Source organism: Rhinopithecus roxellana, chromosome 6 (assembly GCF_007565055.1).
Source record: "Rhinopithecus roxellana isolate Shanxi Qingling chromosome 6, ASM756505v1, whole genome shotgun sequence".
Taxonomy (NCBI): Eukaryota; Metazoa; Chordata; class Mammalia; order Primates; family Cercopithecidae; genus Rhinopithecus; species Rhinopithecus roxellana.
In genome coordinates this window covers 98,664,436-98,689,807 of record NC_044554.1, presented here as the reverse complement: position 1 = coordinate 98,689,807, position 25,372 = coordinate 98,664,436, and the positions used below count along the sequence as shown (strand labels likewise).

At 52.9% G+C, this 25,372-nt stretch overlaps 1 protein-coding gene across 1 annotated transcript; it reads left to right on the top strand.

Moving 5' to 3' along the window:
• The first annotated feature begins 1,433 nt into the window (after positions 1 to 1,433).
• Positions 1,434 to 23,726, top strand: SSC4D (scavenger receptor cysteine rich family member with 4 domains). Its single transcript, XM_030933336.1, has 11 exons — positions 1,434 to 1,714; positions 7,283 to 7,481; positions 11,238 to 11,273; positions 11,683 to 11,988; positions 13,593 to 13,670; positions 14,963 to 15,277; positions 17,843 to 17,920; positions 19,132 to 19,206; positions 19,322 to 19,633; positions 21,011 to 21,088; positions 22,690 to 23,726. Exons 2-11 carry the CDS (start codon positions 7,316 to 7,318, stop codon positions 23,004 to 23,006), a joined length of 1,761 nt encoding a protein of 586 aa, XP_030789196.1. The 5' UTR covers positions 1,434 to 1,714; positions 7,283 to 7,315; the 3' UTR covers positions 23,007 to 23,726.
• The last annotated feature ends 1,646 nt before the right edge of the window (positions 23,727 to 25,372 follow it).

The window sequence follows — 25,372 nt, the reverse complement described above, 5'->3', positions numbered from 1 at the left end:
TAGACCTTTATTGTGGTTACAAACTACAAAATAAGCCACACATCATTTCCTGCCACCTATAACTACAAAAGCCCAAAAAGCACCAGAACTCAAGAAGAACTACACACTAGCTGGGCACAGTGCCTCACGCCTGTAATCCCAGCACTTTGGTGAGGCCAAGGCAGGCGGATCACCTGAGGTCAGGAGTTCGAGACCAGCCTGACAAGCATGGAGAAACCCCGTCTCTACTAAGAATACAAAATTAGCCGGGCGTCATGGCGCATGCCTGTAATCCCAGCTACTTGGGAGGCTGAGGCAGGAGAAATCGATTGAACCCGGGAGGAGGAGGTTGCGGTGAGCCGTGATCACACCATTGCACTCTAGCCTGGGCGACAAGAGCGAAACTCCACCTCAAAAAAAAAAAAAAAAAAGAACTACACAAGGCAGCAAAATTAGGCTGGGTGCAGTGGCTCAAGCCTATAATCTCAGCTCTTTGGGAGGCTGAGGCAGGCGGATCCCTTGAGGTCAGGAGTTCAAGGCCATCCTGGCCAACAGGGAGAAACCCAGTCTCTACTAAAATTACAAAATTAGCCTGGCAGTGGTGGCGCATGCCTGTAATCCCAGGTACTCGGGAGGCTGAGGCACAAGAATTGATTGAACCTGGGAGGCAGAGGATGCAGGGAGCTGAGATTGTGCCATTGCACTCCAGCAGCCTGGGTGACAGAGAGAGACTCTATCTTAAAATAATAATAATAATAATAATAATAATAATAATAATAATAGGCCGGGCGCGGTGGCTCAAGCCTGTAATCCCAGCACTTTGGGAGGCCGAGACGGGCGAATCACGAGGTCAGGAGATCGAGACCATCCTGGCTAACCCGGTGAAACCCCGTCTCTACTAAAAAATACAAAAATCTAGCCGGGCGAGGTGGCGGGCGCCTGTGGTCCCAGCTACTCGGGAGGCTGAGGCAGGAGAATGGCGTGAACCCGGGAGGCGGAGCTTGCAGTGAGCGGAGAGCCGGCCACTGCACTCCAGCCTGGGCGACAGAGCGAGACTCCATCTCAAAAAAAAAAAAAAAAAAAAAAAAAAAAAAATAATAATAATAATAATAATAATAAAATAAGGCAAAATCAGCAGACTCCGAGTGAGGTTGTGAGGTCCTGCCTATATGGGAAACCCACTCCATACACTGTGGCTCCTGGGACCATTTTTAAACCGTTAGCTGAGACGTAGGTCAGGACATTATCATGGAGACATGGGGACTCCCAGGCTGGATCAAGGTTACCTCCAAAGATCAGGATGCTTGGCTGCCCTGCAAAGGGGTGGAGACCTATCCAGGCCTTTCTGAAACCTGAACCCTGGGGTAGGGGGTGCTGTGGGGGGAGGAGAGGCTGCCTGGCCCTGACAGTCCATGCCTCCCCCCACCATGTAGCTCCGCCTCCACCTGGGTGCCCTTTTTCTGGGGCCACTCCAGCTGGTGCCGGCCACCTCCACTCCCCTTTGCTTCTCGCTGTCCCTAAAGTCGGATGGGGACAGGCTGGGGCCACCAGCCAGCTCCATGGACAGGGACTTTGCCTCTGCTCACCTTCCAGCTGTGGAAAGAAAAGAAGAAACGCCTGTGTTGATTTCTATTTGGAAGATCCTTCCTCCTCCTAAACTTCCAGGGGCAGACAAAGTGATTCGATCCTGGATTGACTGTAGAAGGGACAGAAAGAGCCCAGAACATTCCCCCAGGTATGAATCCTTCGCTTTTGCTGGGGTGTTTGTGCGTGTGCGTGTGTGTGTGTGACAGAGAGAGAGAAAGAGAGAGACAACCATTTCCCACTGGTCAAATGGTAAATTGTCCTTGTTAATCTCCCAAGCTCCTTCTGGCTGCTGTTTTCAATGATTCTGTAGCCAAAACCTTGATTCAGTCACTCAACAAACATTTCCTGAGTATCCACCCCGTGCCAGGGGCAACCACTGAACAAGATCTGGTGTCTGCCCTCGGGGGTCTGCAGTCTAGTTGGAGAAACAATAATGATAACAATAGCTACCATACCTAGAGTGGGCCAGACACTGAGCTAAGCCTTGTGAAAACATTGCTCACTGAAGCTGGCAAAAATGGTAAGGGGAAAATGGATCACGAACGCGGTTTTACAGATGAGAACAGTGAGGCTTTGCAAGGTGAAGGTCATACAGCTAGGAGATGGTGGAGCTGATGCTGCAATATGACCGCTGTGTTATGCCGCCGGCTGTACTGTAGAGAATGCAGGCAATAGATGGACTTGGGAAGGGATATGAAGGGATGGGAGGGCTTTCAAGAGCCCTAATCACCAAAGACAGGGAAGGATGAAGCCTCGTCTTGCCGGTGTTCCCCAGGGCGTGAAGCAGGGGCAGACTGGAGGGGCCCACCTTGGAGCTGGGAGGGTGAGGAGGCAGGCTTGCCTGGGATTTGAAATCCGTGGCGGTCAGGATCGGGGCTCCTTCTCCCTCATTCCTGGGCCGAGGTGGCAGGGGATAGAGGTGGGGAAGCTGAGGATTCCTGGCAGGGTCTCTGGGAGTTGCCTGTCCCCAGGGTGGGGGCTGATCTGGCCTGGGGGGCCAATATCCCAGCAGCCTGAGAAGTGGGTTGCATTGAGGCCAGGAGGCAGAAGGAGGCCCAGACAACTATGTGCGCCCCGCCCCCCCAACAACAAGCAAAGACTGGACTATGACTTTCCCCCTCTTCACGGTTCTCAGCTCCCATCTCCCAGCTGTCCCCAGTCCAGGCAAAAGGAGGACAAAAGGTGATTATTCCACTGGGGGCTGTCCTGGGCCCCATGAATGGGGTGTTGAAATCCCCGTGTCTGCATCCAGATAGGCTTTCATCTTCTCCCCAACCAGACTGTGTACACCAGGGCAGAGGTAAAGCCAGAGAGAGGAGGGGGTTGGGGGACAGCAGGGAGCTCCTTCTGGACGAGCACCCATGTCCCCCAGTTCCCACTCTCAATGTAGCCCAAACAGAACCATCCTCACCACCACCATCCTCTCCACCACCGCCTCCTACAAAGTCCCCATCAGGGTGGCTGGGAGCCAAATGGATGCTCCTAGCTCCCCGTCCCCCACACCAAGAGAAGCCCAGTCCTGCCAGTTCAGTCTCCTACGTACCTTTCGCATCTCTCCTTCCTCTCTGCCTCCCATAGCCTGGAGTCTGGACAACTGCATCAGCCTCTAAACCAGCCTCCCATCTCTCCCCAACCAACCAATCCACAGTCCACACAATGCATCAGGCCCCTGCTAAAAGTCTGCAAGAAAAGGAGACATGAGAGAGGCTTCTGGGATGCTGATTACACTGTGTGAATGCTCTTTGAGCTCTAAGCTCATGGTTTATGCACTTCTTTTTTTCCTTTTTAGTTAGAGACAGATTCAGGCTGGAGGGCAGTGGTGCGATCATGGCTCACTGCAGCCTTGAACTCCTGGGCTCAAGTGATCCTCCCGCCTTGGCCTCCCAAAGCACGCACCACCTGGCCCAGCTAATTGTTTTTAGTTTTGTAGAGATGGGGTCTCACTATGTTGCCTAGGCTAGTCTTGAAATCCTGGGTTCAAGAGATCCTCCCTCAATTAGCTGGGCGTGGTGATGCCCACCTGTAATCCCAGCTACTCAGGAGGCTGGGACAGGAGAATCGCTTGAACCTGGAAGGTGGAGGTTGCGGTGAGCCGAGATCATGCCACTGCACTCCAGCCTGGGCGACAGGGTGAGACTGTCTCAAAGGAAAGAAAGAAAGAAAGAAAGAGAGAGAGAGAGAGGAGAGAGGGAGAGAGAGAGGGAGAGAGGGAGAGAGGGAGAGAGGGAGAGAGGGAGAGAGGGAGAGAGGGAGAGAGAGAGAGAGAGAGAGAAAAGAAAGAAAGAAAGAAAGAAAGAAATCCTCCTTACTCAGCTTCCCAAAATGTACACAGGAGTGAGCCGCCATTCCTGGCCTAGAGTGAATTTAAATCAGGGCCAGGTGTGATGGCTCACATCTGTAATTCCAGCACTTTAGGAGACTGAGGCGGGTGTATCACTTGAGGTCAGAAGTTCCAGACCAGCCAGGTCAACATGGGGAAACCCCGTCTCTACTAAAAATACAAAAATTAGCCGAGTGTGGTGGCACATGCCTGTAATCCCAGTTACTCGGGAGGCTGAGGCAGGAGAATGGCTTGAACCCAGGAGGTGGAGGTTGCAGTGAGCTGAGATCAGGCCACTGCATTACAGCCTTGGCGACAGAGGGAGGCACTGTCTCAATAAATAAATACATAAAAATACATAATTTAAAGCAGAAGAAATGAGCCAATAAAATGAGAAAAAATATTAAGGAAATCATAAGTACCATGACTCATACTACATAAAAAAAGTGAAGGAAGGTCTGAGAGAGTAAATGCTGTTTACAATGCTCGGCCCATTTTGGGTGGAAAGACTTTGAAGATTTTTTTTTTTTTCTGATTTAGGATTGGGGTATTAAAAACAAAAAAAAGTGCAAGACAGGAGGATCACTTGAGGCCAGGAGTTTGAGACCAGCCTGAGTAACAGCACGAGAGCCCATCTCTACTAAAAAGAAAAAAAGAAAAATAATTAGCCGGGCGTGGTGGTGCAAGTCTGCAGTTCCAGCTACTCAGGAGGCTGAGGCGGGAGGAACCTTTGAGCCCAGGACAGGGAGGTTGCAGTGAGCCATGATCATGCCACTGCACTGTAGCCTGGGTGACAGAGTGAGACCCTATCTCTAAAACATGAAAAAAAAATTCTTTAAAGTAAAAATAATTAATTAATTAATTTGAAAGGGAAACTTTATATTGTTCCAATAAATGGAAAACCAGAGTCCTTTATAGAAGGCATTGTACAATTTAAAAAGAATTAATGAAAAGAAAACAATACATGTGTATCTATATCCTCCCAAATTAAGTGGGTTGCTGTCCATGGCACCAACATATATTTCAAATGCACAGACCGGGCGCGGTGGCTCATGCCTGTAATCCCAGCACTTTGGGAGGCTGAGGCAGGCGGATCACCTGAGGTCAAGAGTTCAAGACCAGCCTGGCCAACATGGTGAAAACCCATCTCAACTAAAAATGAACCAGGTGTGGTGGCGGGTGCCTGTAATCCCAGCTACTCAGGAGGCTGAGGCAGAAGAATTGCTTGAACCCGGGAGGCGGAGGTTGCAGTAAACTGAGATCGTGCCATTACACTCCAGCCTGAAGAAAGGGAGGGAGGGAGGGAGGGAGGGAGGAGGAAGGAGGAAGGAAGGAAGGAAGGAAGGAAGGAAGGAAGGAAGGAAGGAAGGAAGGAAGGAAGGAAGGAAGGAAGGAAGGAAGGAAGGAAGGAAGGAAGATAAAAATCAAATGTGCAGCTGTGGAGGATAACCTCTGAGCCCTTCGGCTGGTCATCGTTAGGGCCAAGCCAACCCTCCCAAACCCTTCTCCCACCATTTGCCCTCTTCACACATCTTCAGCTCCAGCCATGTCCGACTCCTCATGCATTTCCATCCAAGCAGCATCTTTCTCACCTCCCAGCTATTGCCTCTGCCGTTGTCTCCACTTAGAATGCCAAAGGCAAGTGGAAATGTCATTTTTCCCTGAAGCTGGCCCCTCCGGGAGGTAAACACTTGGGACTTTTTTTCTTTTACTTGCAGCCTTGGCACAAGTGATCCTCCTACCTCAGCCTCCCCATTAGCTGGGACTACAGACATGCGTCACCATACCCGACTCATAAAAAAGAAATGTTCTAGGCCGGGCGTGGTGGCTCAAGCCTGTAATCCCAGCACTTTGGGAGGCCGAGACGGGTGGATCACGAGGTCAGGAGATCGAGACCATCCTGACGAACACGGTGAAACCCCGTCTCTACTAAAAAATACAAAAAAAATTAGCCGGGCGTAGTGGTGGGCGCCTGTAGTCCCAGCTACTCGGGAGGCTAAGCCAGGAGAATGGCGTGAACCTGGGAGGCGGAGCTTGCAGTGAGCTGAGATCCGGCCACTGCACTCCAGCCCGGGCGACAGAGCGAGACTCCGTCTCAAAACATAAAATAAAATAAAAAATAAATAAAAAAAGAAATGTTCTGGGCCGGGCGCAGCAGTGGCTCACGCCTATAATTTCAGCACTTCGGGAGGCCAAGATGGGCAGATCCCTTGAGGTCAGGAGTTCGAAACCAACCTGGCCAATATGGTGAAACCCCCTCTCTAGCAAAAAAAAGAAAGAAAGAAAACAATATATAAAATTAGCTGGGTGTGGTGTTGCACGCCTGTAATCCCAGCTACCTGGGAGGCTGAGGCAGGAGAAGCGCTTGAACCTGGGAGATGAAGGTTGCAGTGAGCCAAGATTGTGCCATTACACTCCAGCCTGGGCCACAGAGCAAGACTCTCTCTCCAAAAAAAAAAAAAAAAAAAAAAAAAATTCTAATTTTTGTATTTTTTTTTTTTTTTTTTTTTTCTTTTTGAGGCAGAGTCTTGCTCTGTCACTAAGGCTGGAGTGCAGTGGCATGATCTCAGCTCACTGCAACTTCTACCTCCCAGGTTCAAGAGATTCTCCTGCCTCAGCTTCCCGAGTAGCTGGGATTACAGGTGTGCTTCACCACACCTGGCTAATTTTTGTATTTTTGGGACAGCCGGGGTTTCACCATGTTGGCCAGGCTAGTCTCGAACTCCTGACCTTAAGTGATCCGCCTCCGTCAGCCTCCCAAAGTGCTGGGATTACAGGCATGAGCCACCGCGGCTGGCCTAATTTTTGTATTTTTTGAAACAGACGAGTTTTCGCCATGTTAGCCAGGCTGGTCTTGATTTCCTGAGTTCAAGTGATCCACCCGCCTCAGCCTCCCAAAGTGCTGGGATTACAGGCATGAGCCACCAAGCCCGGCCTTATTTTTTTTTTTTTTTTTTTTGAGACAGAGTCTCGCTCTGTCGCCCAGGCTGGAATGCAGTGACCGGATCTCAGCTCACTGCAAGCTCCGCCTCCCGGGTTTACGCCATTCTCCTGCCTCAGCCTCCAGAGTAGCTGGGACTACAGGCGCCTGCCACTTCGCCTGGCTAGTTTTTTGTATTTTTTAGTAGAGACGGGGTTTCACCGTGTCAGCCAGGATGGTCTCGATCTCCTGACCTCGTGATCCACCCATCTCGGCCTCCCAAAGTGCTGGGATTACAGGCTTGAGCCACTGCGCCCGGCCAGCCCGGCCTTATTTTTAAAAACTTTTTGCAGAGATGGGGTCTCACTATGTTGCCCAGGCTGGTCTCGAATTCCTGGGTTCAAGCAATCCTCCCACTTCCTTTGGCCTCCCAAAGTGCTGGGAGGCCCAGCAACATTTGAGATCTTTAATTTCAGATGTTCCAACTATAACTTATCCCTGGCGCCTTGATGGGAGCATCTGAAACACCCTTCACCATCTGGATGCACAAGGAAGCAGAGATGCAAATTGGTCCCCAGCTGGATGAGAAGGGCTGGGGGTGGAGATGGGGAGATGGGAGTGCTGCCCCTCCCTTCCTCCCCCAAGCCCTGTCTTTCCTCCTCCTCCTGCCACTGGGTGAGTCCTCTCCTGCTAGCCCTTGCCACTTCCTCTTTCTGGCTCTCGGGTTGTCCCAGCTGTAATTTTATAGTAGGAGGGGGGTTGTGAATGAGCTCGTTCCTGCTGTTCTTTCCTACGCTGACATTTGCCCAGAGTTGACAAAAGAGCTAGGAGTCTGAGTTTGGGGAACGAAAGGCTCAGTACTGGAGGTGACAGGTAAACGCACCCGGGGAATGGGCAGTTAGGGCACACTGGGCACAGGGAAGGAGAGAAAGAGGGTGTGCTCACCAATGGCTTTTGGAAAGACAGCTGGTAAAAGAGATGAAATCAAATGACCTAGGGACTATCCAAACAGAAGAAGAAGGCCGGGCGTGGTGACTCACACCTGCAATCCCAGTGCTTTGGGAGGCCGAGGCAGGCAGATCACCTGAGGTCAGGAGTTTGAGACCAGCCTGGCCAACACGGTGAAACCTGAGTCTCTAGTAAAAATACAAAAATTAGCCGGGCGTAGCAGCGTGCACCTGTAATCCCAGCTACTCGGGAGGCTGGGGCAGGAGAATCACTTGAACCTGGGACGTTCAGTGAGTCAAGGTCACGCCACTGCACTCCAGCCTGGGTGATAGAACAAGACTCTGTCTCAAAAAGAAATAAAGATAAACAAATAAATAAATAAATAAATAAATAAGAAGAAGTGGAGTCAGCTAGACACGGTGGCTCACACCTGTAATCCCAGCACTTTGGGAGGCTGAGGCTGGCGGATCATGAGGTCAGGAGTTCAGGACCAGCCTGGCCAACATAGTGAAACCCTGTCTCTGCTAAAAATACAAAAAATAGCTGGGCGTGGTGGTGGGCACCTGTAATCCCACCTACTCAGGAGGCTGAGGCAGGAGAATCATTTGAACCCGGGAGGCGGAGGATGCAGTGAGCCAAGATCGTGCCATTGCACTCCAGCCTGAGTGACAGGACGAGACTCTGTCTCAAAAAAAAAAGAAAAGAAGTGGAGTCTCAGTTTCTTCATCAGTAAAATGGGTACACAAGTGCAGGTTGCAGGGGGTGGTTATAAGGATTCTACAAGGTAATGTACGTGAAAGTGTCAGAACTGTCATACCCGGAGCACAAGTGAGGAATTTCTGGGCTTTCCATTTTGCCTGGTAGGCAAATTTCACTTTCCTGTTTCCTCTCCCACCTCCACTCTCAAGCATCATGCTCAGAACTGCATGATGAAGAAGAGTGTGGCTGTCTGGGTAGTCTCTCAGCTCTACCCTTGATTTGCTATGTGGCCCTGAGTAAGTTGTCTAATCTAACTAACCCTGAAGTTGCCCTGTCTGTAGAATCCTGCCTGACTTATAAATTTTCCTAGTGATTAACTGAGTTCGCCTAAAGAAAGCAATGAGGGCCGGGCGCAGTGGCTCACGCCTGTAATCCCAGCACTTTGGGAGGCTGAGGCGGACGGATCACCTGAGGTCGGGAGTTCGAGATTAGCCTGACCAACATGGAGAAACCCCGTCTCCACTAAAAATACAAAATTAGCCGGGCATGGTGGTGCATGCCTATAATCCCAGCTACCTGGGAGGCTGAGGCAGGAGAATCGCTTAAACCCAGGAGGCAGAGGTTGCGGTGAGCTGAGATTGTGCCGTTGCGCTCCAGCCTGGGCAATAAGAGTGAAACTCCGTCTCAAAAAAAAAAAAACAAAAAACAAAAAAGAAAAAAAGAAAGCAATGAAGACATACATGATAGCTAAAGCAGAAAGACTCAAAGCCAGCCAAGGTAGCTCACACCTGTAATTTTAGTACTTTGGGAGGCTGAGACAGGAGGATCACTTGAGGCCAGGAGTTTGAGACCAGCCTGGGCAACAAAGTGAGACCCCATTTCTACCTAAAAGCATAAAAATTAGATGGGTATGGTGGTGCGCGCCTGCAGTCCCAATTACTTGGGAGGCTGAGCTGGGAAAATCAATTGAACCCAGGAGGCAGAGGTTGCAGTGAGGTGAGATCATGGCACTGCGCTCCAGCCTGAATGGAGTAAGACTCTGTCTAAAAAAAAAAAAAGGCCGGCCGCGGTGGCTCAAGCCTGTAATCCCAGCACTTTGGGAGGCCGAGATGGGCGGATCATGAGGTCAGGAGATCGAGACCATCCTGGCTAACACGGTGAAACCCCGTCTCTACTAAAAAATGCAAAAAATTAGTCGGGCGTGGTGGCAGGTGCCTGTAGTCCCAGCTACTCAGGAGGCTGAGGCAGGAGAATGGCGTGAACCCGAGAGGCGGAGCTTGCAGTGAGCTGAGATCCGGCCACTGCACTCCAGCCTGGGCGACAGAGCGAGACTCTGTCCCAAAAAAAAAGAAAAAAAAAATTAGCTGGGTGAGGCGGCAGGAGCTTGTAGTCCCAGCTATTCTGGAGGCTGAGGCGGGAGGATGGATTGAACCCAGGTATTGGAGGCTGCAGTAAGCTATGATCATGCCACTGCACTCCAGGCTGGGTGACAGACCAAGACACTGTCTAAAAAAAAAAAAAAAAGAAGAAGAAGAAGAATGAAGTAGAAGGGCTCAGATAGGTAAATCTTTAGGGAGGGAAATATAATGAATCCCAAAGCCAATTTACACATTTAAGGTAGAGCTACTGAACATCTGCTGAGTACCAGGCTCTGAGCAGAGAGTCCTGGGGACACAGAGTTGAGACAAGCATAGCCCCATTACCAGGGAGAAGGCCCCGAAAGAGGCCTAGGTATGTAGTGCCCAGGAATTCAGAGGAAACAGAGAGCACTTCTAGCTGAGGGCTCCAGGATGGCTTCCCAGAGGAAGGAACTCCAAGCTGGGACTTGAAGAAAGCTCTTGCCCAGGTGTGTTGACTCAAACCTGTAATCCCAGCACTTTGGCAGGCCAAAGTGGGTGGATTACCTGAGGTCAGGAGCTCAAGACCAGTCTGGCCAACGTGGTGAAACTCCATCTCTACTAAAAATACAAAAATTAGCCGGACATGACTGAGGCAAGAGAATCTCTTGAACCCTGGAGTTGGAGGTTGCAGTGAGCCAAGATCGCACCACTACACTCCAGCCTGGGTGACAAAGCAAGATCCTGTCAAAAAAGAAAAAAAAAAGAAAAAAAAAGAATAAAAAAGAAAAAAGGCCGGGTGCAGTAGCTCATGCCTTAATCCCAGCACTTCGGGAGGCCAAGGTGGATTGATCACTTGAGGTCAGGAGTTCAAGACCAGCCTGACCAACATGTTGAAACCCCATCTCTACTAAAAATACAAAAATTAGCTGGACGTGGTGGTACACACCTGTAATCCCAGCTACTCGGGAGTCTGAGGCAGAAGAATTGCTTGAACCCCAGAGGCGGAGGTTGCAGTGAGCTGAGATTGCACCACTGCACTCCAGCTTGGGCGACAAGAGACTGTCTCAAAAAAAAAAAAGAAAGAAAAGAAAAAAGCAAGGCGAGGCTGGTCAGAATGGTTAGAAGACTCTAGAAGAAGGTGAGACTCCTGCAGGTAACAGGGGTCATTATGGGATTTAGCATTAGTTTGAGACGTGCAGATCTACAGATTTACACCCGCAGATCTCTCTGGGTTGGCCCGGGGACCACTAGGAGAGCGGTAAGGCAGGGAAACCAATCAGGACAGTCAGAGAAAGAGACGATGGGGCTTTGGCAAAGCAGGGGTACTGAAGTCCAAGAAGACGGGGGTGATGTTGAGGACCGTGGGGGTTGGGGAGTGTGTTCCTAGGACCAGGGAGCCATAGTGTGGGCAGAGGGGCCAATGCTCTTCCTCACTCTGTTTCAGCCAGCGCCCTACAGCCCACTCCACTGACCTTTCCAGGTAGGTGCCCCGTCCCGCCCTTCCTCACCCTCACCTGTCCCCCAGGTACTCCAGTCTCAGACAGGGAACCACGGGAAGTGATGACTAACCAGCCCCCCTTGACTCTAGATGCCCCCATCTCAGGGGAGCTGTAGTCTCCGCATTTTCCAGAAGGGATTGATCCCAAGGTTCCCATGGATTCACGGCAAAGTGGGTAACCTGGCTGAGTCCCGTAGTGCACATCTGTGATCCTAGCACTTTGGGAGGCCAAGGCAGGAAGATCACTTGAGCCCAGGAGTTTGAGACCAGCCTGGGCAGCATAGTGAGACCCCGTCTCTACCAAAAAAGGAAAAAAAAAGGACATCCTGGAGTGGGCATCCTGGAGGTTGCACTCAGTGACCCCCTGGTGCCAGCTCCACCTTCTTCACAGAACTGAGGCTGGTGGGGGGCCCCAGCCGCTGCCGGGGGCGCCTGGAGGTCATGCATGGTGGCTCCTGGGGCAGCGTCTGTGATGATGACTGGGACGTGGTGGACGCCAACGTAGTGTGTCGCCAGCTGGGCTGTGGCCTGGCGCTGCCTGTGCCACGGCCCCTCGCCTTTGGCCAAGGCCGAGGCCCCATCCTGCTGGACAACGTGGAGTGCCGCGGGCAGGAAGCTGCGCTGAGCGAGTGTGGCAGCCGTGGCTGGGGCGTCCACAATTGCTTTCACTACGAGGATGTGGCTGTCCTGTGTGATGGTGAGTGGAGCCCTGGGACCTGGGGGGACAGACAGACAGACTGTGGCAGGCAGCAGGGCTATAGGCTAGATAAATGAAGGGACTTCCCATGGGTAAGGCTGTTCCATGCAGATCAGGCCAGAGGCTACAATACCTGGTGCCGGGGAAGAGTCCCAGCCTGGGTCCCAGGGATTCTTCTGGGTCATTGCCTGACTTTGGACCAAAAGGAAACCAGCACTACTGCTTCCATGTAAGGCTTTGATTGTGCCAGCAGAGCCCTCTCCCTTAAAAAAAAATTTTTTTTGGAGGTTTTGGAGATGGGGTCTCACTCTTTGACCCAGACCAGAGTGCAGTGTGCGATCATAGCTCACTGCAGCCTCAAACTCCTGGGCTCAAGGGATTCTCCCGCCTCACTAGCTGGGACTATAGGTGCAAGCCACCCCGCTGGTTCCCCTCTCCCAGTTTTAAAAGCAGACAATCAGCCAGGCATGGTGGCTCATGCCTGTAACCCCAGCACTTTGGGAGGCCAAGATGGCAAGATTGCTTGAGCCCAGCAGTTTGAGACCATCTTGCGAACATAGCAAGAGCTCATCTCTACGAAAAATCAGAAAAATTAGTGAGGCATGGGGGGTCCCTGCTACTTGGGAGGCAGAGGAGGGAGGATCGCTGAAGTCTAGTGGGTCAAGGCTGCAGTGAGCTGTGATTGTGACACTGCACTCCAGCCTGGGTGACAGAGCAAGACCCTGTCTCAAAAAACAAACAAAAAACCGACTACTGGGGTAACACTGGCCATGAGCTCCACGTGGCATAGAGCTGCAGTGGAAACTGAGAGCAGTGCTTCTAGTTTTCAAGAAAATCAGGGGGTCTCATGAAAACACAGATTGAGGCCCCATCCCAGAGTTTCTGATTCTGCAGGTCTGGGTGGGGCCTGAGAATCTGCATCGCTAACAGTTCCCAAGGGAGGTGAACTGCTTTAAGAACTGTGCTTTAGGGAGGCTGAGGCAGGAGAATGGCGTGAACCCGGGAGGCGGAGCTTGCAGTGAGCCAAGATCGCACCACTGCACTCCAGCCTGGGCAACAGAGCGAGACTCCATCTCAAAAAAAAAAAAAAAAAAAAAGAACTGTGCTGCAGGCTGGGCGCGGTGGCTTATGCCTGTAATTCCAGCACTTTGGGAGGCCGAGGCAGGCGGATCACCTGAGGTCAGGAGTTGAAGACCAGCCTGACCAACATGGTGAGACCCTGTCTCTCTACTAAAAATACAAAAGATTAGCTGGGTGTGGTGGCAGGTGCCTATAATCCCAGCTGCTCAGGAGGCTGAGGCAGGAGAATTGTTTTAACCAGGGAGGCGGAGGTTGCAGTGAGTTGAGATCACTGCAGCCTGAGCGACAGAGCAAGACTCCATCTCAAACAAACAAACAAACAAAAAACCGTGCTTTAGAGGAGTCCAGGACTCTGGTGTGGCCCCTCTCCTCTCATACCCCAGGGTTCCTGGCTGTGACTCTGTGTGGCCAGAGAGGCTCTGGGGGCAAGCACCTTATGGGTCCATCCTCCTGCCCCTCAAACACCCTGTGGTGTGAGGATGGAGAACAGAAAGACCCCTTCATCTACCCCATGTCCTTTCCAGAATTCTTGCCAACGCAGCCCCCAACAAGGAAGATGTTAACCAGTAGAGCACCCCCTACGACACCGCCGAATGGAAAAAGTATGTAAGCATAATGTGGACAACACCTGGGTTTTGGGAAAGGCGTCTCTCACACCCTATCCTAGGCAGTGGGAAGACAGGGATTACAAATTGAAGATTGAAAGTTAGAGAAAATGGCTGGCCGCGGTGGCTCATGCCTGTAATCCCAGCACTATGGGAGGCTGAGGCCAGCAGATCACTTGAGGTTGGGAGTTTGAGACCAGCCTGGCCAACATGGTGAAACCCTGTCTCTACTAAAAATACAAAAATTAGCCGGGCGTTGTGGTGGGTACCTGTAGTCCCAGCTCCTCGGGAGGTTGAGGGAGGAGACTCGCTTGAATCCAGGAGGCAGAGGTTGCAGTGAGGTGATATTATTCCACTGCACTCCAGCCTAGATGACAGAGCGAGACTCCATCTCAAAAAAAAAAGGAGAGAGAGAGAAAGAGAGGAAAGAAAGAAAGGAAGGAAGGAAGGAAGGAAGGAAAGAAAGAGGAAAGGAAAGGAAAGGAAAGGGAAAAGGAAAAGGGAAAGGAAGGAAGGAAGGAGAGAGAGAAAGACATTTAGAGAAAATGGCCAGGCACAGTGACTCATGCCTGCAATGTCAGCACTTTGGGAGGCAGAGGCAGGTAGATAACTTGAGGCCAGGAGTTCATGGCCGACATGGTGAAACGCTGTCTCTACAAAAAATACAAAAATTAGCCAGGCGTGGTGGCACATGCCTGTAGTCCCAGCTACTTGGGAGGCTGAGGCAGGAGAATCACTTGAACCCGGGAGGCAGAGGTTGCAGTAAGATCATACCACTGTACTCCAGCCTGGGGACACAGTGAGACCAAAGAGAGAAAATGAGTGAGGGGTGAGACTGGAGCATAATCTCACAGGAAAGTCAGATGAGCCCAAGAATGATGATCATGACTAGAACAAGAAAATGAAAAGTGCTCTAAAAGAGGGACAGTGAAAGAGGCAAGGAAGTCCAGAGGTGGAAGAGGGTCCCGTTCCTCAGGAGATCAGGGAGGGCTTCCTGGAGGAAGAGGTGTGGGCGCCATATCTTGAGGATGTCATTTGCAGTAGATGAGAAAGCAGCATGTCCCAGGCTGCCAGGAGACAGGGAGCAGGATAGGGGGGTTGGTTTTAGGCAGGGATGATACTGTGATCCCACAAGCCACCCCCAGTCTGGACCAAGGAGGCGGTACTCTGGGCAGCAGGGTGAGAAGATGCCCATGGGTTGTAGGTCCTGGGATACTGGGCTGCCTTTGTGGTTTGGACGGGAGCAGAGGCCAGTGGGACATGCGCCCTGCCCCCGCCCCTGTCCCCAGGTGAGGGCAGCGTGCGCCTGGTAGGGGGTGCGAACCTGTGTCAGGGTCGAGTGGAGATCCTGCACGGTGGCCTGTGGGGCACCGTGTGTGACGACGACTGGGGGCTGCCGGATGCTGCTGTGGTCTGTCGTCAGCTGGGCTGCGGAGCGGCCATGGCCGCCACCACCAACGCCTTCTTCGGCTATGGCACCGGGCACATCCTGCTGGACAACGTGCATTGCGAAGGCGGCGAGCCCCGCCTGGCAGCCTGCCAGAGCCTGGGCTGGGGCGTGCACAACTGTGGCCACCACGAGGACGCGGGCGCGCTCTGCGCAGGTGCGGGCTCTAGAGGTTGTGGGCGGTGGGCGGAGGCGGGGCAGGTGGGCGGAGGCGGGGCAGGTGGGCGGAGGCGGGGCAGGTGGGCGGAGGCGGGGCAGGTGGGCGGGGCCCTGCGCCAATGCTGGAGGAGGAGGCTTGAGTGGGCAGGTGGATGTAGAGAGTGCTTTAGCTGTCTTGATGCTCCCCAGAGCTCTCCAGGTAGCCTCCAAAACTACTTGTATCTCAGTACTGTACTGGAAGTGCCTCCGAATATCCCAGAACTCCTCGTGGTACACTCCACGGCTATGTAACAGTACTGCACTAACCCAGCCGGGCCAACATGGCGAAAAGTAGCCGAGCGTGGTGGTGCACGCCTGTAATACCAGCGACTCGGGAGGCTGAGGCAGGAGAATCGCTTGAACCCAGGAGGCAGAGGTTGCAGGGAGCCGAGCTGACGCCACTGCACTCCAGCCTGGGCGACAGAGAGAGACTCTGTCTCAAAAAACAAACAAACAAAACAAAACAAAAACTGCACTATTGCTTCACCAATACTCAAGAATTCTATAGCAATATCCCAAGGATGCCTCCAGAACGTTCCAGCAAGTACTGTTCCTGGACCACTTTAGAGTAACACTCTAGAATAACACTCAGAGTAACACCCTAGAATTGCCCTAGAGATAGTCCAGAATTCTCTAATGCTCACAGAATTACCTAGCACAACCCTCTCTCATTGTGATGCTCTAATAATAGTATTTTCTCCCCACCTGGGCCCTCTCCAATTTGGGAGGGTTTCTCAGCAAAGAGGAATAATAGGGCCAATCATGCTATTTCACAGATGGACTCTGCTCTGTAAGAGATAAAGTGGTTGACCACAACTCATAATTCATAGCAAACTAAGGGCAATCATTCCCAGTGTATAGGTGGGAAAGCCGAGGCACAGAGAGTCAGAGCCTTGCCCGTGGTCACACAGTTGACACAAGGCAGGCAAGCCCCCAAATTGAGGCTTAGTCCAGTAGGATTTTTGGTTTCCCTCAGCAAAGGATTTAAGGGCCAGCTGGTGATAGCAGCTTTCATTGACGCGGCAGTGCACAGCAGCAGCAGAGACCCTGCTCCTTGCCGAGCAGGGCTACCCCATAGGCAGTGTGCCCAGTATAGAAGCTCAGAGACAGGTCTGCAGTCGTAATTCTATTTACTTTCAAGTATATGCAAATTAGGGGACAGATTATGCAGATATTTTAAGAACTAGAATGGTAATTTTTGGGTTGTCTGTGTTGCCATGGAAAGGTAACTCCAGGTGTTGCCACGGCAATGGTAAACTGACATGGCACACGGGTGGGTGTATCTCATTGAGAGGCACTCCCACCCCATCCCCGTTTCAGCTAGTCCTCAATTTGGTCCGGTATCTGAGCCCCACCTCCCGAGTCCAGTGAGCCCCCACCCCGCCCCATTTCCCTCTCAGAGATTAGTTTTTTGTTTTTTGTTTTTTTTTTTTTGAGACAGAGTCTCGCTCTGTTGCCCAGGTTGGAGTGCAGTGGCATGATCTTGGCTCACTTCAAGCTCCACCTCCTGGGTTCATTCCATTCTCCTGCCTCAGCCTCCCGAGTAGCTGGGACTACAGGCACCCGCCACCATGCCCGTCTAATTTTTTATATTTGTAGTAGAGACAGGGTTTCACCGTGTTAGCCAGGATGGTCTCGATCTCCTGACCTCATGATCTGCCCACTTCGGCCTGCCAAAGTGCTGGGATTACAGGTGTGATCCACTGCGCCCGGCCTGAGATTAGTTGTCTTTTTGTTTTTTTTTTTTACTTTAAGAGGGGCTGTAGAAGGGCAGAAGTCTGTCTCAGTGAGCCCTGACAGAGCCCCTGCTAACCCTGGGCATGGCCCTTGCCCTGCTAGCCTTGTTTTCTCTGTAAGAGGGGGATAATGGCCCGGGCACGGTGGCCCACGCCTGTAATCCCAGCACTTTGGGAGGCTGAGACGGGCGGATCGCCTGAGGTCAGGAGACCAGCCTGGCCAGCATGGTGAAACCCTGTCTCTACTAAAAAAATACAAAAGTTAGCCAGGCGTGGTGGCAGGCGCCTGTAATCCCAGCTATTTGGGAAGCTGAGGCAGGGGAATTGCTTGAACCTGGGAGGCAGATGTTGCGGCGAGCCGAGATTGCAGCATTGCACTCCAGCCCGGGAAACAAGAGTGAAACTCCGTCTCACTACAAAGAAAAGAGGAGGATAATGGGAACTCAGGACTATGTATGGTCCTCCCTGATGGGCAAGGCCTTCTGTACTCCATGTCTGTTGGACACAGTGGGCTTCTGATGAGAACATGGGACATTGGAGAGAAATGAAAGTGTGTCTCTGAGAGCCCTGTATAAACTGAAGTGTACACCTCACAGCACAAGCGAATTACAACCACTATCAAAGTGGGGACAGGCCTCCTTAGACCCCCGCTGCGGCTGGGCTACCAGACCTGGAAGTAACATCTATTCTCTCCTCCAGGGAGACCCTCCTATCCTCCCCTGACAGCCCATGGCTGACCAGGGACCAGAATCTCAGCCTCTGACCCTGCCCCTTCTCTCCTGCCCTAGTCCTGGGTCCCCCAACGCTCACAGCACTGCCATCCTCGGCCACAAGAGAGGACTGGGCTTGGCACACAGATCCATCCGGTAAAGAGCTCAGCCCTCCAGGCGGGAATGTTAGGGGCATGGTGGGTGCGGCTGGGAACTGGGAAGAATGTTCTGGATCCACAGGCGGGGGTCCTGGCTAACAGGCCAGGGCTTTGGCCAGATGGTGCAGAGGTGGGTGAGAGAATTATGAGCAGACGGAGCAAGGATGATGAAACTCAGAGCTCTGAAAACTTCAGCGGGGTGGGAGGAGGCAGTAAGAGATTTCTTCAAAGCACAGAAGTAAAATTTGGGATGTGGGTGGTGGCTCACTCCTGTAATCCCAGCACTTTGGGAAACAGGCGGGAGGATCGGTTGAAGTCAGCTGAAGACCATCCTGGGCAACGCAGCTAGACCCTGTCTCTAAATATATATATATATTTAAATTGCCAGGCATAGTGGCTCACGCCTGTAATCCCAGCACTCTGGGAGGCTGAAGCAGGTGGATCACTTGAGGTTGGAGTTTGAGACCAGCCTGGCCAACATGGTGAAATCCCATCTCTACTACAAATACAAAAATTAAAAAGAAATAAATAAAAACACAAAAATTAGCCGGACGCCTGTAATCCCAGATACTTGGAAGGCTGAGGCAGGAGAATCGCTTGAGCCTGGCAGGCAGAGGTTGCAGAGAGCCCAGACTGCACCACTGCACTGCAGTTGGGGTGACATAGCGAGACTCTGTATCAAAATAAATAAATAAATAAATAAAACAAACTAGCTGGGCATCGTGGCTTGCGCCAGTCCTAGCACTTTGGAATACCGAGGCAGGAGGATCGCTTGAGGCCGGGAGTTCTAGGCTGCAGTGAACTATGATTGCATCACTGCACCCTAGCCTGGGCGACAGAGCAAGACCCCATCTCGAAGTTAATTTTTTTTTTTAATGGGACGATGCTGAGATTGGGAATTGAGAGACCTTACGAGGGGGTCGATTGAGATGAAGGTCGAATCAAGGTTAGCAGTGCAGTTGAAATTAGGATACGAACTATCCCTGGACCTGAAGTTAGGGTAATACATAGAATTAGCTTTCGGTTCATTCAACCAAGTTTCCCCGAGATCCCAACGCACGCCAGACAACGCGGTGACTCTGGGGTTGCAGCTGAGTGGGGGTACGGGTGTGGTAGGGTTGGGGGTCTTGGTGGGCGTCCCCGTGCCCTGCTGCAGGACAGAAGGCCTCCTCGTTCCCTACGAACGCTCTAGATGCCCTGTCTCCGCAGCTACAGGAGTTGGCCCCCAGCCTTCCCGGGAGACGGCACTGCTCACCACCGCCGCCTGGGCCGCGGGGAAGAAAAGTAAGTGGCGGTGCCCGGGGTCTGCGGGGGGTGGGGGAGGGTAGGGCTGGGGCTCTGCCCGGGAGCCGGCAGCCCCAGCCCAGCCCCTCTGGCCGCCGGCCTATGCACCCCGCAGGCGGGCGGCTGCGGTTGGTGGGCGGCCCGGGCCCGTGCCGCGGCCGCGTGGAGGTGCTGCACGCCGGGGGCTGGGGCACCGTGTGCGACGATGACTGGGACTTTGCGGACGCGCGCGTGGCCTGCCGTGAGGCGGGCTGCGGGCCCGCGCTGGGCGCCACGGGCCTGGGCCACTTCGGCTACGGCCGCGGCCCCGTGCTGCTGGACAACGTGGGCTGCGCCGGCACCGAGGCCCGACTGAGTGACTGCTTCCACCTGGGCTGGGGCCAGCACAACTGCGGCCACCACGAGGACGCGGGCGCGCTCTGCGCAGGTGAGGCCGCCGGCGGGGCCGCGCACTGCGGCGTGGGAGGGGCGGGGCGGGGCCGGGCCGGGCCGGGCGCGGCCTGGGCGGGGCCACGCGTGAGGGCTCTCTGCGGCCGGCCGCCCGGGGAGCATGCGCACTCCGCAGAGGGGCGCCGCCCCGCCGTCCGTGCGCCCTGCGGCTGCGCGGCGGGGCGGGGCCGGAACGGAGAGCCTGCTGCAGTGGAAAATGGGGCGGGGCCTGGGGAGAGCCGCGTGGTGCAGCGGTGCGGGGCGGTGTCGGGAGGTTAGGGCTTAGGCCGATCCCTGTTCGAGAAAGGCATCAAGTCCGTAAAGGGCGGGGCCGTTTGCTCCCGGCTAAACCTAGACCCAGCAAAACTCTATTAAGCAGAGAGTGGATCACCCTGACCAGAGCTAGCGTGTGACCTTTGGGCGAAATCAATGGAAAGGGGTGTTTGCAGTTTGGCAGAACATTGTGAAATTAATTGATTGTTGTGGGAATTGATGTCCTCGCCCTCATTTGGTGCCCCAGAGCTAGTAGGCCCTACTTCCCATAGTTTTGGCCACAAAAGGTTCTGCTTTGGGGCCAAGGTTTGGAGAGGCACAACCCTTATTTCTTTTTTTTTTTCCTTTTGAGACAGAGTCTTGCTCTGTCACCCAGACTGGGGTGCAGTGGCACGATCATAGTTCACTGCAGCCTTAAACTCCTGGGCTCACGCAATCCTGCCCCGCTCAACCTCCAGAGTAGCTGGGACTACAAGGGGCATGCCACCGTGCCTGGGTAATTTTTGTATTTTTTATAGAGATGAGGTCTCGCTGTTTTGCCCAGGCTACTCTTGAACTCCTGGTCTCAAGCGATCCTCTCACCTTGACTTTTTTTTTTTTTTCCGGAGACGGAGTCTCAGTCTGTCACCCAGGCTGAAGTGCAGTGGCTCACTGCAACCTCCACCTCCCAGGTTCAAGCGATTCTCCTGCCTCAGCCTCCCGAGTAGCTGGGATTGCAGGCGCATGCCACCATGTCCGGCTAATTTTTGTAGTTTTAATAGAGACAGGGTTTCACCATGTTGGCCAGGCTGGTCTACGAACTCCTGACCTCAGGTGATCCACCTGCCTCAGCCTCCCAAAGTGCTGGGATTACAAGCGTAAGCCACCGTGCCCAGCCTTACCTTGACCTCTTAAAGTGCTGGGATTACAGGTGTGAGCCACTGCCCCCACCCAGTTACACAACCCCTATTTCTGATCAAGGGGAGCAGTTCTTCAGGAACCTGTGAAGTCCTTTTTGTCCCTAGGACAGGCTTTCCTGGTGCGAGCAGGAGGGGACCTGGCCCTAAGGAACATGCTCCCCATTGTGACAGCCACCTCTTTATCTCTGTCCTTCCTGAACCAGGCCCAGAGGAGCTGGGAGTGCAAGTCCAGCAGGACGGTTCTGAGACCACGCGGGTGCCCACTCCTCGGCCCAGAGATGGTAGGTGCCCATAATCCCCTGAAAGTGGGTGGAGGCATGAGGGTCTGAAGGACATGGATTGGGGGAGGTCACAGCCTGGGTTATAAAGCTCAGCAGATTAACACCGGGACCTGGAAGTCTGGTCCTTTTGGTTGGTCTCAGGCCTCCTTTGTGGGAATATGGTATCCAGAAAGAAGGAGGTGAGCTTTAAACTAGAGAAATCTGGAGATTTCTAGAGGGGAGATCAGAATGAGGGGATAAGGATCCTGTCCTGAGCAGAGCAATGAAAAAATTCAGAATGTAGTTCTGGGAGCCCAGGGGGTTGGGGGAGACCATGGAGACCATCATGACCTCCAGGGGACACAATAGGATGTAATCACCAAACAACCAGCCTGGGGCTGGGGTACTGGGATTACGAGCAGAGGACCAGGGAGAGAGCAGACATAAAGCACCCAGCACACGTCGCGGATCACTCAAAAATGTTTGCACGCTTTCTCCCAGTCCTGAGACTCTGGGTCTGGACTAATGCTCATCTTATTTATTTATTTGTTATTTTATTTTTTTGAGATGAAGTCTTGCTCTTGCACCCAAGCAGGAGTGCAGTGGCACAACCCCCACCTCCCAGGTTCAAGCGATTCTCGTGCCTCAGACTCCCCACTAGGTGGGATTATAGGCATGTGGCACCACACCCAGCTAATTTTGTTTGTGTGTATTTTTAGTAGAGACGGGGTTTCACCATGTTGGCCAGGCTGGTCTCTAACTCCTGACCTCAGGTGATCTTCTAGCCTTGGGCTCCCAAAGTGGTGTGATTACAGGCATGAGCTTTTGCACCTGGCCCCATCTTATTTATGTTTGAGACAGTCTTGCTGTGTCATCCAGGCTGGAATTCAGTGGCACAATCATGGCTACTGCAGCCTTGACCTCCTGGCCTCAAGCGATCCTCCTGCTTCAGCCTCCCAAGTACCTGGGACTACAAGGCACACACCACCACCACGCCCAGCTAATTTTTTTTGGCTTTGTTTTGTTTTTAGAGACAGGGTCTTGCTATGTTGCCCAGGCTGCTGTCCGGCTCCTGGGCACAAGCAGTCCTCCCTCCTCAGCCTCCCAAAGTGCTGGGATTGCAGGCATGAACCACTGCACCCAGCGTCAATTTTTTTTTTTTTTTTTTTTTTTTTTTTTGGAGACCGAGTCTCGCTCTGTCGCCCAGGCTGGAGTGCAGTGGCGCGATCTCAGCTCACTGCAAGCTCCGCCTCCCAGGTTCACACCATTCTCCTGCCTCAGCCTCCCATGTAGCTGGGACTACAGGCGCCCGCCACCACACCCAGCTACTTTTTTGTATTTTTAGTAGAGACGGGATTTCACCATGTTAGCCAGGATGGTCTTGATCTCCTGACCTTGTGATCCGCCCACCTCGGCTTCCCAAAGTGCTGGGATTACAGGTGTGAGCCACTGTGCCCAGCCAGTGCCAATCTTACTTTAATTTAATGTGTCTGCCTTCATCTAGTGGCTCCTAGGACAGTGCTCAGAGTGTCTCAGACCTCTCTTTACTCCCAACCTGGCCTAGCTTGGGAGTGGCCCGGCATGGACCAGCCCCTTCCAACCCAGCCCTTGTCCCCCCACAGGGCATCTACGTCTGGTCAACGGAGCCCACCGATGTGAGGGGCGTGTAGAGCTCTACCTAGGGCAACGGTGGGGCACTGTCTGTGATGATGCTTGGGACCTGCGGGCAGCCGGTGTCCTGTGCCGCCAGCTGGGCTGTGGCCAGGCCCTCGCAGCCCCTGGTGAGGCTCACTTTGGCCCAGGCCGAGGCCCCATTCTCCTGGACAATGTCAAGTGCCGTGGGGAAGAGAGTGCCCTGCTGCTCTGCTCTCACATCCGCTGGGATGCCCACAACTGCGACCACAGTGAGGATGCCGGTGTCCTGTGCCAGCCTTCATGACCCAGCCCGCTCTACGTACCACCTCTTCTTCCAGGAGCTGTGATCTGCCCTCCCTCCTCCAGGAAGCCCTCCTCTTGTGACGACTACAGCTCACTTTGCCCCTTCTTCCCTTGCCTGGGAGAGAGCCTACCCAGACAGTGCAGTCCTGCGTGGGGGAGCCTGGCTGTACCCCCATCCACTTACTGCGTGACCTCAGCCTGTCATCGACTATTGTGAGCCCAGTTCAGTGAAAGCTCCCGTGGTTTTGCTCAGCCAAAACCAAAACGAGGGGAAGAGAAATGATTCCTAAGTCTTCCCTTTGGTGGGGCTCTTTTTATAGCACCAGCCCCTGCCTTCCTTGCCCTAGATCCAGGAGGCTCAGGGGCTCTTTAAATGGGGTATCTCCTCTTCCCCCAATCCATCTTGGGATCCCCAAGATGAGGGAAGGCAGGAGGGGCCTACATCTCTTACCTTGGGCCCTCAGGGACTGCAGAGGAACCTGGGTCCCTGCCCTGCCCTGCTCCACGAGGGCCTGGACTCACTCAGATGGTGCTCAGCTGGACAAGGGGACTGGGGGAGGGGCCAAAGCAGGGACAGTGGCCCCTCCCTGCAGCTGGCAGCATCTCTGATTTATGCCGTCCCCACCACAGAGCCTCCACTTTGCAGGAGCAAAGAACCCTGGGGGCCTGTAGCCACCCGTTCATAGGTGCCAAGTCAATAAAGCGTTGTCCCCCGTCTCTTGTAACTGAAGTCACTGTCTGAGCACAAATGCATTCTCTGTGGCAGCAGGAGATACTCTGGGCAGGACTCTCGGGAGGAAACAGGGTTTGGGATGGAGGACGGTTCAAGAGCATCATCCGAGAGCTCTCAGCAGGTCCATCGCATCCTGGAAATGCTGAGTCATGGTGTCAGGCCTCCATGGCCCCTAGGGAGTCCCTTAACCCAACTCCTCTCTCCTTTCACATATATAGAAATCAACGTCCAGCAAAAGGAAGCAGCTTGCTCAAGGCCACATAGCAAGGCACTGGAGTCACTAAAGGAAAGAAGAATTTTTTTTTTTTTTTAAGACGGAATCTCACTCTGTTGCCCTGTTAAGTGCAGTGGCACAAACTCGGCTGACTGAAACCTTCGCTTCCTGGTTTCAAGTGATTCTCCTGCCTCAGCCTCCTGAGTAGCTGGGACTATAGGGATGCGCTACCACACCCGGCTAATTTTTGTATTTTTCGTAGTGACTGGGTTTCACCATGTTGGCCAGGCTGGTTTCAAACTCCTAACCTTAGGTGATCTGCCTGCCTTGGCCTCCCAAAGGGCTGGGATTACAGGTGTGAGCCGCTGAACCTGGACTTTTTCTTCTTTTAAGAGACTGAGTCTTATTCTGTCACCCAGGCTGGAGTGCAGTGGTCTTCATAACTCACTGCAACCTCCAACTCCTGGATGCAAGCAATCCTCCCACCTCAGGCTCCCAAGTAGCTAGGACCACAGGCGCATGCTACCATGCCCAGCTGTTTTAAGATTTTTCTTGTAGAGATGGGATGTTTGTTACCCAGGCTGGTCTCAAACTTCTGGCCTAAAGAGATCCTCCTGCCTCGGCCTTTCAAAGCACTGCGATTAGAGGTGTGAGCCACTATGCCCAGCTGAGAAAAAATTCTTTTTCTTCAGTTTTGTTTTGTTTTTTTGAGACAGAGTTTTGCTCTTGTTGCCCAGGTTGGAATGCAATGGCACAGTCTCAACTCACCGCAACCTCCGCCTCCCGGGTTCAAGCGATTCTTCTGCCTCAGTCTCCTGAGTAGCTGGGATTACAGGCATGTGCCACCATGCCCGGCTAATTTTGTATTTTTAGTAGAGATGAGGTTTCTCCATGATGGTCAAGCTGATTTCGAACTCCCGACCTCAGGTGATCTGCCCACCTTGGCCTCCCTAAGTGCTAGGATTACAGGTGTGAGCCACCGTACCCGGCCTTTTTTTTTTTTTTTTTTTTTTTTTTTTTTTTTTTTTTTTTTTTTGAAGACAGGTTCTTACTTTGTTGTCTAGGCTGGACTACAGTTACATGATACCATGTTGGTTCACTGCAGCCTCTGCCCAGGTTCAAGCAATCCTTCCACCTCAGCCTCCCAAGCAGCTGGGACTGCAGGTGCATGCCACCACACCCGGCTAATTTTTGCTTTTTTTTTTTTGAGATGCAGTTTCACTCTTGTTGCCCAGGCTGGAGTGCAATGGCATGATCTCAGCTCACTGCAACCTCTGCCTCCCAGGTTCAGAACGATTCTCCTGCCTCAACCTCCCAAGTAGCTGGGATTACAGGCGCCCACCACCATGCCTGGCTAATTTTTTGTATTTGTATTAGAGACGGGATTTCACCATGTTGGCCAGGCTGGTCTCAAACTCCT

Excerpts from the sequence above, each read along its gene's own strand:
- SSC4D (XM_030933336.1), top strand. The coding sequence starts at position 7,316 with ATGGGAGCATCTGAAACACCCTTCACCATCTGGATGCACAAGGAAGCA. Across the intron at positions 11,274-11,682 it reads CACTCCACTGACCTTTCCAG|AACTGAGGCTGGTGGGGGGC; the intron begins GTAGGTGCCCCG and ends CCTTCTTCACAG. Across the intron at positions 19,207-19,321 it reads CTGGGCCGCGGGGAAGAAAA|GCGGGCGGCTGCGGTTGGTG; the intron begins GTAAGTGGCGGT and ends TGCACCCCGCAG.